We start from the raw sequence: 13794 nt of genomic DNA, 5'->3' as shown, positions 1-13794 counted from the left end.
ATATGTGGCTCTGTGGCACATCATGTATTTTCTGGGGAAGTTACAATAAAACTGTCTGGCTGTGGTGCCCTCATCCCCTTCCACTAAGTCCTCTCTACTTTTTAAAGGGGTTCTCTCACTTCAGCAAGTTGCATTTATCATGTAGAGAAAGTTAATACAAGGCACTTGCTAATGTATTGTGATTGTCCATATTGTCTCCTTTGCTGGCTGGATTCATTTTACCATCACTTTATGCACTTCTCGTTTCCATGGTTACGACCACCCGGCAATCCATCAGCAGCGGCCGTGCTTGCACACTATAGGAAAAGGTGCTGGCCTCTCTGGTGACCCAGACTGCGGGAGTGCGCATAGACATACGCTTTTTCCTATAGTGTGCAAGCACGGCCGCCATTGCTGGATTGCTAGGTGGTCGTAACCATGGAAATAGGGAGTGTATCATGAAATGGAGAAATAAATGAAGCCAGCAAAAGAAGCAATATGGACAATCACAATACATTAGTAAGTGCCTTGTGTTAACTTTCTCTACCTGATAAATGCCACTTGCTGAAATTAGACAACCCCTTTAATAACAAAGTGATAGAAGTGGCAGAAAAATCTATGGGGGTCATTTTTGAAACCGGTGTAAAGTAGAACCGGCTTAGTTACCCATAGCAACCAATCAGATTCCGCCTTTCATTTTTCACAGCTCCTTTGGAAAATCAACGGTAGAATCTGATTGGTTGCTATGGGCAACTAAGCCAGTTCTACTTTACACCGGTTTGATAAATCTCCACCATAATGTTGCAATTTTTTATAAATTTTTTGAAAAAAGGCATGTGCCAAATGACTTGAGTGCCAGAAAACTGAGGAACGGGATTTAGTAACCCCCCCCCCCCCCCGATATCTTTTATTTTACTGTCTCTTGTAACAGGTTTATCGACCGAAGATTGAAGTGATATCAGGGGACAGTGATGAGAGTGACAGCGAGTGGGAGACAGAAGTGGCTGCAGGCCTGGGGGCCGATGAAGAGCCTACACGCCATCTACTAAGTGTAATCTCTAACAATGATAAGGGATTGTCAGAGTCTACGGCGTCCAAGCCTACAGGACCTCTCATTCAGGAAATAGCCGATGGTCACATGGAGGAAAACAGTCCACATAGGAATACCAGTCTGGATTCAGTGGACGTAACACCGCGGGGTAATTAATTATAGTTTATGTAATACAGTATCAAGGAGGACTGAACGGCGGTATAGTCACATATATTTCCCCTGAAAACATTGCTTCTAGAGCAACCTCGGTCTGACCCATGGCACCCAATGTAGCATGCGGCTGTTTATATGCAGACACCGCATAAAAGCAATCTTCATTTACCACAATAGGGTCCATTATAGGGGTTGGCTGCTTTATGTCATGTCGTAATGTGTGAATGTTAATGTACATTATATGGCGCTTACTAACATACTGGTGTAAAGTAGAACTGGCTTAGTTGCCCATAGCAACCAATCAGATTCCACCTTTCATTTACCAAAGGAACTGTCAAAAATGAAAGGTGGAATCTGATTGGTTGCTATGGGCAACTAAGCCAGTTTTACTTTACACCAGTTTGATAAATGACCCCCACTGGATCTTCTTTGGGGTTTTGTAGATAATTGAAGCCATGTCCTATAAAAACCCTCCCCAGCTCCTCTTTAAACTGTCTTAAAGTCTTCAGGACTCCGATATTGTTAAAGGGGTTATCCAAGACCATAAAATGCCCCCGCATATGTCGGGCCTCTCACAATGAATATACTTACATGGCTCCCCGCTCCCACAGAGAGCGGAGAGCCAAGTAATTATATTCAATGTGAGGGGCCCAGGAGTATGGGGGACATTTTATAGTCTTGGATAACCCCTTTAACACCTATGGCAAGGCAGGGAGCCATAGACTCTCAGTGCTGCCATTCTCTTGGCAACAGGCCGCTTTAGGCTTGTGGCCTCAAACTACAGAGTAGTGCTTTACTGTATGGTGGTTTCATCTGGTCCCAGTATAGCGATATTATTGGTGATGTCGGTCTCTGTACAGAAGTTTTTAGTCAATAACAGCATGGTGGTATCATTAAAGGGGTTGGCCACTTTCTGGTTATTGTTGACCTATGCGTTTGTAGGATGACTATGTGACACTTACTGATATAGCTTTTGTTGAAATTATGCGCCATTTTCTATATTTCATAAGGTATAACTTCTTGTTGGCCAATTATTTTGTTCTGTTCATAAAATGGCTGCTGATGGAGGGTCATGTGACCAAGCAATTCGATCAGTCTCCTCCATTCAAATACACTGCTCCTGCCATCTGCACTGGTACTGTTGGGAATTTAGTTCAGGTGCAGTGTATTTGAATGGAGGAGACTGAGTGATGCTTCTGGTCACATGACCCTCCATCAGTGGCCATCTTATGGACAGGACCTCTGTGTACAGAGCACAGAAGACTTACCCCACAAGTGGGACGTGGTGTCACGATCAGTGTGGGGGAAAAGCTCCACACTAAACACAGGAGGGAAGGGGAACAGTAACTGGGCCTGGAAACTAGAGAAGGAACAGGTCACCTCCTAAACAACCCTCTTCCGGGCCCTAACTACCTATCAATATTGAATAGACCTTGAAGGTAGGAATATTCATATGCTGGATACCTAGTCCCTTATATCCCTATAAGTCCCTGGAATGAGGTTAGGACCAGAGACAATCCGTTCCTCCCCAGATGCACGAATGGAAGTCTCTGTCTCAGGCCCAGATACAAACAACAGGGAATATAACAAACACAAAACAATAAGAAAAGACAAGAATTATCTGAAAGTAGAAAACTGGCAACTCCAGAAGCACCACAGAATACAACTGACCAGCTAGTTAGAAGGCAGGAAGAAAATCTATAAACCGTACCTCCAAGAGTGAGAAGCGGCTACTTATGGGAAAGGTAAATTACCAACAAGCAACACCTGAAGCAAGGGGTGTGGCATTCACCAAAACACAGACACAATAAGATCCTCAGTGAACTTGTCAATTTAACCCACGAGTTGCCAGTCTCTCCGATCTCCTGGTACCTGCCAGGGGAACGTCCGTGACACGTGACTTATGAAATATAGAAAACGGCATGGAATATTAACAAAAGCTCTATGGAGAGATTTATCATCTCCCTTGCACCAGAAAAGTGGCTTAAAATTTCGCAAGCTGCGTGTTTGTTCCTTTTTAAACGGGACTAAAAATAAAATCGCAAGTTACTCTTTTTACACTGCCCTCGCCACTTTTCCAAAGGGGTGTGACCAATACTCGATAAAAATGTATCTACATTTACACCAGTGTTCTGGCATATAGTTGCACGGACTGCCGGAGGATGGGCTTAGTTTATGACCATGCCTGCGCCTCGTCATAAATTTGGCGCATCCGCCAGCAGCTCAGGGGATATCAGGACTGGTGAAGAAAGTGCCAGTCTTGATAAATCTCCACCTATAAAGGTTCATGCACACAACCATATTTTTATTCCGCATCCAATTCACATTTTTTACAGTTCAGACGCGGACCCATACATTTCTATGGGTCCGCAAAAAATGCGGACAACACACAGATGTGATCTGTTGCTGTCCGCATCCGTCCGTCCATCCCGCAAATTATAGAACACGTCCTACTGTAATCTTTTTTGCGGACAAGAATAAGCATTTCTACTATTGGACCTGTGAAAAATGCGGCATGCACGTGGCTGGTATCCTTATTTTGCGGGTCTGCAGTTTGCCTAAGTAAGGGTACTTTCACACTAGCGTTGTTTGAATCCGGCGGGCAATTCCGTCGCCGGAACTGCCCGCCGGACCGGAAAAACGTGTGAAAAAAAGGATTACATTTGAATCCTGATCAGGATTCTGATCACAATAAAAAAAATGCATTGGAAAAAACGGATCCGCCATTTATGGACTTTACCTTTTTTTGCACATTTTTCGGGTTTAACACGCAAAAGCCGGATCCGGTTTAACGGAACACACGGCGCCGGATCCGGCATTCATGCAAGTCAATGGGAAAAATGCCGGCGTTCAGTCAAAGTGTTCCGGATTTTTGGCCGGAGGTAAAAATACAACTTGCTACGGTTTTCTGAAAAGCCTGATCAGTAAAAAAGACTGAACTGGATGCATCCTGAACGTATTGCTCTCCATTAGGAATGCATGGGGATAAAACTGATCAGTTCTTTTCCGGATTTGAGCCCCTAGGACGGAACTCAGCGCCGGAAAAGAAAAACACTAGTGTGAAAGTACCCTTAGTGCCATATGGTCATCTTACATACACATAGGTCAACAGTAGCCAGAAAGTGGACAACCGCTTTCAGTCGCTCTGTAGTGGTAAATTGTAATAATCATGGTGTAGCGGTATTATTTGGGCCTTGTATAGTGGTATTATTGATGCTATTGGTCTTTATATACGGTATGAGTTTTGTTTAGTCACACACAGTATGGTGGTATTTGATAACCATATATTTATGTAAATTATTTTTTGGGTGGGTGGGGGACAAATACGTTAAAGCTTGTGCCCCTAATCTTTTGAGATCCTGGCAAAAGTTCACTTATTTCACCAATTGCTCCAGAATCGTGCCAAAATGCTGTGATTTTACCATATATTGCTACAACATGTCAATGCACTCTTTGATTAAAGGGCTTCTGTCACCCCACTAAACTCATTATTTTTTTGTGTACTTATAATCCCTATCCTGTCATATTGCCATACATTATGTTATTAATAATTTTCGTTCACTAGATTTAGCAAAAAACTTACTTTTATGATATGCTAATTACCTTTCTACCAGCAAGTAGGGCGTCTACTTGCTGGTAGCAGCCGCAGAAAACCGCCCCCTCCTCCTGTTGATTGACAGGGCCAGCCGCGATCTCCTCCTCCGGCCGGCCCTGTCAGCATTTCAAAAATCGCGTGCCTGTGTTGATTCGGCGCAGGCGCTCCTAGATAAGGAGGCTCGCCTCCTCAGCACTCCCTCAGTGCGCGAATGACGTCACCGAAAGAGAAGAGGAGATCGCGGCTGGCCCTGTCAATCAACAGAAGGAGGGGGCGGTTTTCTGCGGCTGCTACCAGCAAGTAGACGCCCTACTTGCTGGTAGAAAGGTAATTAGCATATCATAAAAGTAAGTTTTTTGCTAAATCTAGTGAACGAAAATTATTAATAACATAATGAATGGCAATATGGCAGGATAGGGATTATAAGTACACAACAAAAAAAAAAATTTGTTTAGTGGGGTGACAGAAGCCCTTTAAGTCGCTGGTGGAGTTATTTGTAGGGGCTCCCTGGAGGCTGCATCTGGTATTGCAGAAATTGTTTTGAATGCCAAACGTGGGGTGGTGAAATTGCACAGTGAATAATAGTAGGCAGACACAATACTGAACAAAGTGCAGGGCAACCTTTCTCCGAAAGGACGTGTAGCGGTTATACTGTAGTAGGTACTACAGACAGGTGCAGTGCTTTGTGCTTAAAGGGGTTATCCAATCCCTATAATGACCCTCAGAATGCCCGGGGCCCCTCCTCTAGAGCATACTTGCCTGCTCTCCGGCACCAGTGTCCCTCCGGATCCCTGCACGGCCGCCGCTGCATCTCCACGTCGTGCGGATCAAAAGATCCGGTAATGGGGGGCACAGCCAATAGAGGGCCGCGACTGTGATCAACCTCCCTAGCGCCACCCGCTTTCACAGCACCTGAGAAACACCGGAGACCATCAGAAACCTGCCAGGCAGCTGATGCTTTAGGGTGCGTTCACACATGGCAGAATGTTCTATCACTGAAAATCCGTTTCGATAATCTAAGTGAAGCTTGCAGAAAACCATGTGCTTGCTGTAAAAACAACCCCCATCAGATAGTGCCAGGGCACACACTGCCGGCCAGGTTAGCTTCCACTGGGCATGTCAGTATTCATGTGCTCAATAGAAATAAAAATCAATGACAGGAGTTTTTTCTGAGGGAAGCTATAGATGGTGTAAACGAAGACCTGTTCTTACAGACTGTCCGTAAATTAATGGACGGTTGGCAACAAAGAAGTAATGTATCCGCAGTCACATAAAAGATGGTGAAATCTTTTATAGATGGAAGGATGTTTTTTCTCATCAAATAAAGAAAAGATGCAGAATTTTATTTTTTTATTATTTTTATTATGGGGGATTGATGATAGGGAAAGGGTAAGGGATGAAGATAAATGATGGAGATGGTTTGTTTTGTTTTTATTTTTTGTTATGAGGGATTGATGATGGGTAAAGGGTAAGGGATAAAGATGGATGATGATGAGATGTTTTTTTTTCTTTTTCTTTTCTTTTTTTATGGGGGATTGATGATGGGGAAAGGGTTGGGATAAAGAAGAATAATGATGAGATGTTTTTTTGTTTTTTGTTTTTTTTATGAGGGATTGATGATGGGAAAAGGGTAAGGGATGAAGATGGATGATGATGAGATGGTTTTTTTTCTTTCTTTTTGGGGGATTGATGATGGGGAAAGGGGTTGGGGATGAAGATGGATGATGAGATGTTTTTTTCATTTTTTTTTTAATGAGGGATTGATGATAAGGAAAGGGTAAGGGATGAAGATGGATGATTGACATTTTTTTTTTCTTTTTATGAGGAATTGATGATGGGGAAAGGGTTGGGGATGAAGATGGATGATGATATGTTTTTTTTTTCCTTTTTTTTATGAGGGATTGATGATGGGGAAAGGGTAAGAGATGAAGATGGATGATGATGATGAGATGTTTTTTTGTTTTTGTTTTTTATGGGGGATTGATGATGGGTTGAAGAATATGATAATGATGATTACAAAGACTCTTCTGTCCTTGGCTCCTCAATGCTCATATCTTAGTAGATGGGGTGTCCAGATGTTGTGGACTTGCCAGGATCTAGGAGTCTGACGATGACATTGAAGATGATGAAGACGATGATGATGTTGTTGAAGATTGTCTTCTCCTTTCCATTTGTGGACTGTGATATGGTTGCTGTAAGAGGACACACAGACATCTCCAGATCAGTATCTCATATTATTAGACTTACAATGCATCAAGTGTGATTTGTCTACAGCCATGAAGGTAGATCATGGGCCATAATAATAATTATACTGTATGTGTGGATGTCACAGAGTGGGATGATAACACTATGGGTGTCACAATGTATTACACTTACAATTTCCATATGAAAAGGTGGGTGGGTGCTGCCGGACTCCACATCGGCCCAGTTTACTGGTCTGAAGAACGGGTGGGATCTGATGGTAGATGTTAATGCCAGGCGGCTACATGGGGACTTACTGAGGAGCTAAAAACATAATGAGAGACCATTAACCAATATCCTTTTGGGTTATAACTGATATATATATATATATACACTGAACAAAAATATAAACGCAACACTTTTGGTTTTGCTCCCATTTTGCATGAGCTGAACTCAAAGATCAGTCAGAAACGCATAGAGTTGATCAGGTTGTTGATTGTGGCCTGTGTAATGTTGGTCCACTCCCCTTCAATAGCCGTGTGAAGTTGCAGAATATTGGCAGGAACTGGAACACACTGTCGTATACGCCGGTCCAGAGCATCCCAAACATGCTCAATGGGTGACATGTCCCGTGAGTATGCTGGCCATGCAAGAACTGGGATGTTTTCATCTTCCAGGAATTGTGTACAGATCCTTGCAATATGGGGCCGTGCGTTATCATGCTGCAACATGAGGTGATGGTCGTGGATGAATGGCACAACAATGGGCCTCAGGATCTCGTCACGGTATATCTGTGCATTCAAAATGTCATCAATAAAATGCACCTGTGTTCGTTGTCCATAACCCCACCTCCACCATGGGCCACTTGATCCACAACGTTGACGTCAGCAAACCGCTCACCCACACGATGCCACACACGCTGTCTGCCATCTGCCCTGAACAGTGAAAACCGGAACTCGTCCGTGAACAGAACGCCTCTCCAACGCGCCAGACGCCATCGAATGTGAGCATTTGTCCACTCAAGTCGGTTATGACGACGAACTGCAGTCAGGTCCAGACCCCGGTGAGGAGGATGAGCATGCAGATGAGCTTCCCTGAGACGGTTTCTGACAGTTTTTGCAGAAATTCTTTGGTTATGCACACCGATTGTTGCTGCAGCTGTCCGGGTGACTGGTCTCAGATGATCATGGAGGTGGACATGCTGGATGTGGAGGTCCTGGGCGGTTACACGTGGTCTGCGGTTGTGAGGCCGGTTGGATGTACTACCAAATTCTCTGAAACGCCTTTGGAGACGGCTTATGGTAGAGAAATGAACATTCATTGAATGGGCAACAGCTCTGGTAGACATTCCTGCAGTCAGCACGCCAATTGCATGCTCCCTCAAACGTTGCGACATCTGTGACATTGTGCTGTGTGATCAAACTGCACATTTCAGAGTGGTCTTTTATTGTGTGACATCTAAGGCACACCTGTGAAATATTCATGCTGTCTAATCAGCACCTTGATATGCCACACCTGTGAGGTGGGATGGATTATCTCGGCAAAGGAGAAGTGCTCACTAACACAGATTTAGACAGATTTGTGAACAATATTTGAGAGTAATGGGTCTTTTGTGTCTGTAGAAAATATTTCAGATCTTTGAGTTCAGCTCATGCAAAATGGGAGCAAAACCGAAAGTGTTGCGTTTATATTTTTGTTCAGTGTATATACACGGTCTATATGGCAATATATTGAGATTCCACCATCATATTAATTTCTCTTCTCGCTTATTGTCCAAATCTATCCTTCTACTACTTCTTCTATTCCCTGCCTCATTCTTCTCCAGATGATCCTACTCACCCCTTCTAGGATGTTGATGGCATCTGGGCACATCCATGCTGGATAATAAGGCTCATCCTCTTGCAGCGATCGTTTGTACTGCATCCTTGTCCCGTAGCCGTTGAATGGCTGATCACCTGTTAGCATCTTAAATAAGGTGACGCCAAAGGCAAAGGAATCCACCAGATGGTTGTAAGGTTCTCCGTTCATCATCTGTAATGACATCAGTTTAGAGATAAGTTGATGCAGATACTGTAAGCGTATATGCCCAAAGGAACATCTTGGATTATTGTTATTTCTGAGATTACAAGGATCCTGTCTCTCACCTCTATCGTTATGAGTATAATGCTATACTGACCGTATCTACCCTCATACAGACTCAGAAATGGGGCTGAAGACATGGTAGCACTTCTACAGCCCTCAGATACTAAACATTACACAAATAGATATGATCTCATCCTCCATTACACATTGACATCTCTCTTTTCATAATGAATGCTCCTTACCTCTGGGGCGATGTATCCAACTGTCCCTGCATAGCCTGTTTGCTTGTCCTGCCCAAATACGCCAATGGCACATAGTCCAAAGTCAGCGATTCTGATGTGTCCGATGTTATCTAGGAGGACGTTAGCAGGCTTTATGTCACTGGGGAGAGAAACATTCTAAAATTATTAGACGGGGGATTAGATGAAACTAATTTACAATCCAGGAAATGATAAAAGAAGCTAAGTTTGGAGAAATATACACTGTAAATGTCTTCCTCTTTTGGCCTATCATCAAATGTAACCGCTGTACTTACCGGTGGATGATGCCGTGTTCATGCAGGAACTGAAGTCCGCAGACCATTTCTGATGCAAAGAATCTGTGAAGTGGAGAAGAGAGTTAATCAGTGTTATATACAGGAACATACACAGAACACACAATGATGAGACATCTATTTCCAGTCATCCAAGACATGTTTCTTTCATTCTGAAACTTCAGTGCAAATACAGTATATCAGTAAGACATTTACCTTGCTGTGTCCATATTTAGGGGCAGTTTTCCTGCCATAAATTGGCGCAGGTCTCCTCCGGCCATATAATCCATGACAATAATGAAATATTTTGCTGTCTCCATAGATGATCGCAGGTAGGTCAGGAAGCGACTCCTGATAGCCAGTTCCATGATCTCAAGCTCTACTGAGATTTTGGTGTTCATGAGCTTTTTCTCCATTATTTTGACAGCCAGAAGCTCCTCGGTGTCTGGATCTCGTGCCAGGAGAACCTGTAGAAGACACAAAAATGATCAGACCAGGCACAATGAATAATGATTGGAATACATAGTATAACCACAATGACTACTCAGAAATGAAATTGTATTTCTGCATCTCCGGGCCACTTAATAATGTTGGTTGGGGCTTTGATGATTCTTGAGTATTATGAACACACAGGTATCATGCACTTACCTTTCCATAGCCTCCCTTTCCAAGCTCTTTAAGGAAATGGAAGTTCTCATGGTCAATAGATGTTTTGGTGGTAATAAGACCAGATGAAAGACTTTCTTTTACTGGCACGTCCCGGTTCTTGAAAGAGCCATTTGCTGGCATGTCCTGGTTGTTAGCGCCCTTTGATGGCATATCCCAGATATCAGAGCTGTCTGCTGGCATGTTCCAGATGTTTGGGCCTTCACCTGGCATGTCCATGACGTTAGAGTGCTCCGATGGCATGAGCCAGATGTCAGGACATGGCTTTAGGCTTGCACCTGCTGAGATAATAATTACATTATTAAATATACTTCAAGGTCCATTATCAGGATAGTTACAATTTCTTTTTAACGTAATGATTGAAAAACAAGTCCGATAAAAGTGGAAGATTTTCCCATAGCATCCACATCTGATGGTGTCTATTTATCTATGTATGTAATAGCTGGAAATGCTCTCTATAATAGGCCCTCATTAAAACATCACTTTAAGTGTAATCACTTTAAAAGGAGCTACAGTACAATGAAATATACATTTTCATAAATAGCTTAAAAACCATATATATGTATAAAACCTTTAAAATTTGCCACAAACATATGCCCTTCTCTGTCCAGTCAGTGATCTCACTATCATAACCGGTCAGTGTGTCTCTCCTAGCCATTATAGCAATGATTTCAATTATGCTGATAATTTGTCTCCATAAGGAAAATGTAGGGTCTAGTCTGTAGGGTCAAACTTTACAGGGCAGGTTCTCTACAAGATTCGGTGCAGAGACACTTGCCTAGGGACAGTGATGTCACCTTATCTAAAGGCATGGCTGGATCTATGAACTTCTACCACCCGCCCGTCTACCATATACCACTACTGGAGATCGTACATCTACACATAGTCGGTGTTAAGAAGAGAGGTCTGACCACTGGTAGTAGCATACTGACTGGTTGGGCATCTATTTATTATAAGTCACCAAGTCACCAGCAGTGTTGGAAAAACATATTATATGTGCTACCCTGATACTAATTATCATCATTATTGATATTACTGCTATAAGGGCGAGTAATGACACACTGACTGGCTGGCTATTATTGTCTGACCTCCGGACATGCCGTAGTTTATATTTGTGGGTAATTTAGAGTTCTATACATGTGTACGGTTTATAAAGTATCAATTAAAGTTTATGTCTTATTGTACTGTAGCTCCTATTCCAGTAATTATTTGATTTGAGGTGCAATTATTGTGTACTGCTGACATTTCTGTGCATTGTATTATACGCTGTCTACACTGGATACATTATGTAATGATGCAACAAGTATCAGTACAACCCCCATCATCAACCTCCAGGCTGATTCTGTTTCCCCTCTTACCTGATGTATTGGCTGGAGACACCATGCAGCTGTGATGTTCATATTGTCTGGATGTGATGGTGACAGATGATGGCCTGGACGTGTTTGCGCCATTTTTGTCTTCCACTGGGCTCAGATATCTGAGTCCCCTCCTACTCTGGAGAACCCAGTCTCTGTTGTTCTTAATCCTCTTCTGGGTTTCCAATCTTCGGAGGTTTAGACTCTCTGAGCTTTCAGATCTGGGGCAAGTGATGCTTTTTGGTGGTATTTGGAGAAGCTCTTCTGGTTCTAACTCTGCGCTGTTAATATTTCTGCGCTGTTTGAGGATGTTCTCCTTGTTGATCCTCCGTCTTGCAGGGACCTCTTCTCTGATGTTCTTTCTGTTGTTGAGAATGGTCTCCTGCAGTTGTTTATAGGCAGAGATTGCAGAGTCGGCCTCTTTGAGGTTCTCCATTTTCCTCTTTTCGGTGAGGATCGCATCTCTCTTGATCTTTCTTTCTCTCTCCAGATCTTTCCTTTTGGACACCACTTCTGAGGTGTCACTATCCATATCCAGTGGTTTCTGACTACTTTGTCCAAAAGTGAACAAAGCTTCCGGATCTTCCATGATCCTTCTCCTCCTCTGAAGAACCCGTTCTCTTAGGATTCTTCTTCTCTCCTCCATGAAAGTCATTGTATATATCAATAATCGCTTTGTTTAAAAATGAAACACAGAGCGACCACCTCTCCTATTAGAGTCGCAAGAGGCAGTGATTTTGGTGAAGTGGTTTGACTTGGAAGTAGAACGTGATGATGTCATCACATCACTTATGGCATATTTCTTGGTGATTGTGAGGTCACAGTACTGAAGTTCTACAAGTGCTGAGACATATCTCTTACTATGAGGTCACAGTTCTGTGGTTTACAAGTTTTTTAATGATATAGGGACACAAAGTATAATAATATACAATATCAAATATTTATTTATTTTTAAATCATATATAATATTTTGCCTGTGGAATTCAAAGAGGTTATATGGGAATAGAAAGGGGAGGCTTTTTTATCTCCAAAACTAATGTCTGACTTGTCCATCATTTATTGCGATACCATTACCTTATGTATGAGCAAATATTCTATAGCTAAACTTGTATTGCTACAAATTACAAGAAGGCTCTAGTACCTGTTGGGCCTTCTCTAGCCTGGATAGTAGATGAGATACGGTTGGACATGGAGGCATACAGGTTCTCAATGGTATCGTGCGGCACTTTTGCCCACAGATGTTGCAGCTGGACCTGTAGATTCTCCACGCTCGTAGGTTGCTGAAGCTGGTGACCCAACTGCCCCTATAAATGCTTGATTGGAGATAAATCTGGGCAGCCAAGAAAGTGTTCTTGGTGGAGACATTCCTGGGAAAGCCTTGCTGTGTGTGAGCATTATCCTGCTGAAAAATGCTACTTGTCATTTGTTTTTAAAAGGCTATTCACACGACTGTATTTGCAGTCCACATACAATCTATATTTTTTTTGTATATCGCAGACAGACCTATGCATTTCAATAGGGCCGCAAAAAATACGGACAGCACACAGTGTGTTGTCCGCACTCTTATGTCCATTCCACAGCCCCATAAAGAAGATAGAACATTTCCTATTCTTGTCCGTTTTATGCTGACAAGAATAGACATTGTGACAGTGGGGCCCGAGAAAAGTGATGCACACTGGCCACATTCCTATTTTGCAGATCTGCGATTCACGGACCACAAAATGGATACAGTCGTGTGAAGAGCCACTTATATAGTGGATTTTGAATATGACCTTCCCCACCAATAAATTTGTATTTATTGCTTCATGAACTTTACATTGTGTTTGTTTTGCAGAGAACTGTAACAATGTGGACAAGACTCCTGAAGACCCCTCAACTCTTGGGAAGAAGACTACAGAAGATTGTATATATGATTTGGATAAAAACCTTAAAATTAAATAAATAATTTTTTTTTTTTTTCTATATTTTAATTTTTTTCTCAAGCTGTTGATAACAGTAAAATGTGTGACTGGCCAATAATTGCAATGCTGTATGCGCTGAATACTTTCCACTCAGTAAATACTGTACATAACTATAACTCTTTGGGGGTTGAAGTTAAATAAACACTGACCCAGGGCCATAGACTATCAGTTAAAAGGGTTGTCTCACTTTCGCAAATGACATTTATCATGTAGAGAAAGTTAATACAAGGCACTTACTA

At 42.5% G+C, this 13794-nt stretch overlaps 1 protein-coding gene across 1 annotated transcript in view; it reads left to right on the top strand.

The window, feature by feature from the left end:
• DNAAF1 (dynein axonemal assembly factor 1) overlaps positions 1-13560 on the top strand; it is a 42199-nt gene extending 28639 nt beyond the window's left edge. The window contains exons 11-12 of the mRNA XM_040409922.1: positions 911-1178; positions 13429-13560. Of these exons, the coding sequence (XP_040265856.1) occupies positions 911-1178; positions 13429-13535 (375 nt within the window). The 3' untranslated portion in view covers positions 13536-13560. The remainder of the gene's footprint in view (positions 1-910; positions 1179-13428) is intronic.
• Positions 13561-13794: the final 234 nt, after the last annotated feature.

This window comes from Bufo bufo, chromosome 10, assembly GCF_905171765.1.
Source record: "Bufo bufo chromosome 10, aBufBuf1.1, whole genome shotgun sequence".
Taxonomy (NCBI): Eukaryota; Metazoa; Chordata; class Amphibia; order Anura; family Bufonidae; genus Bufo; species Bufo bufo.
Note: the sequence above shows the minus strand (reverse complement) of the source record. Positions and strands in the feature narration are given on the sequence as shown.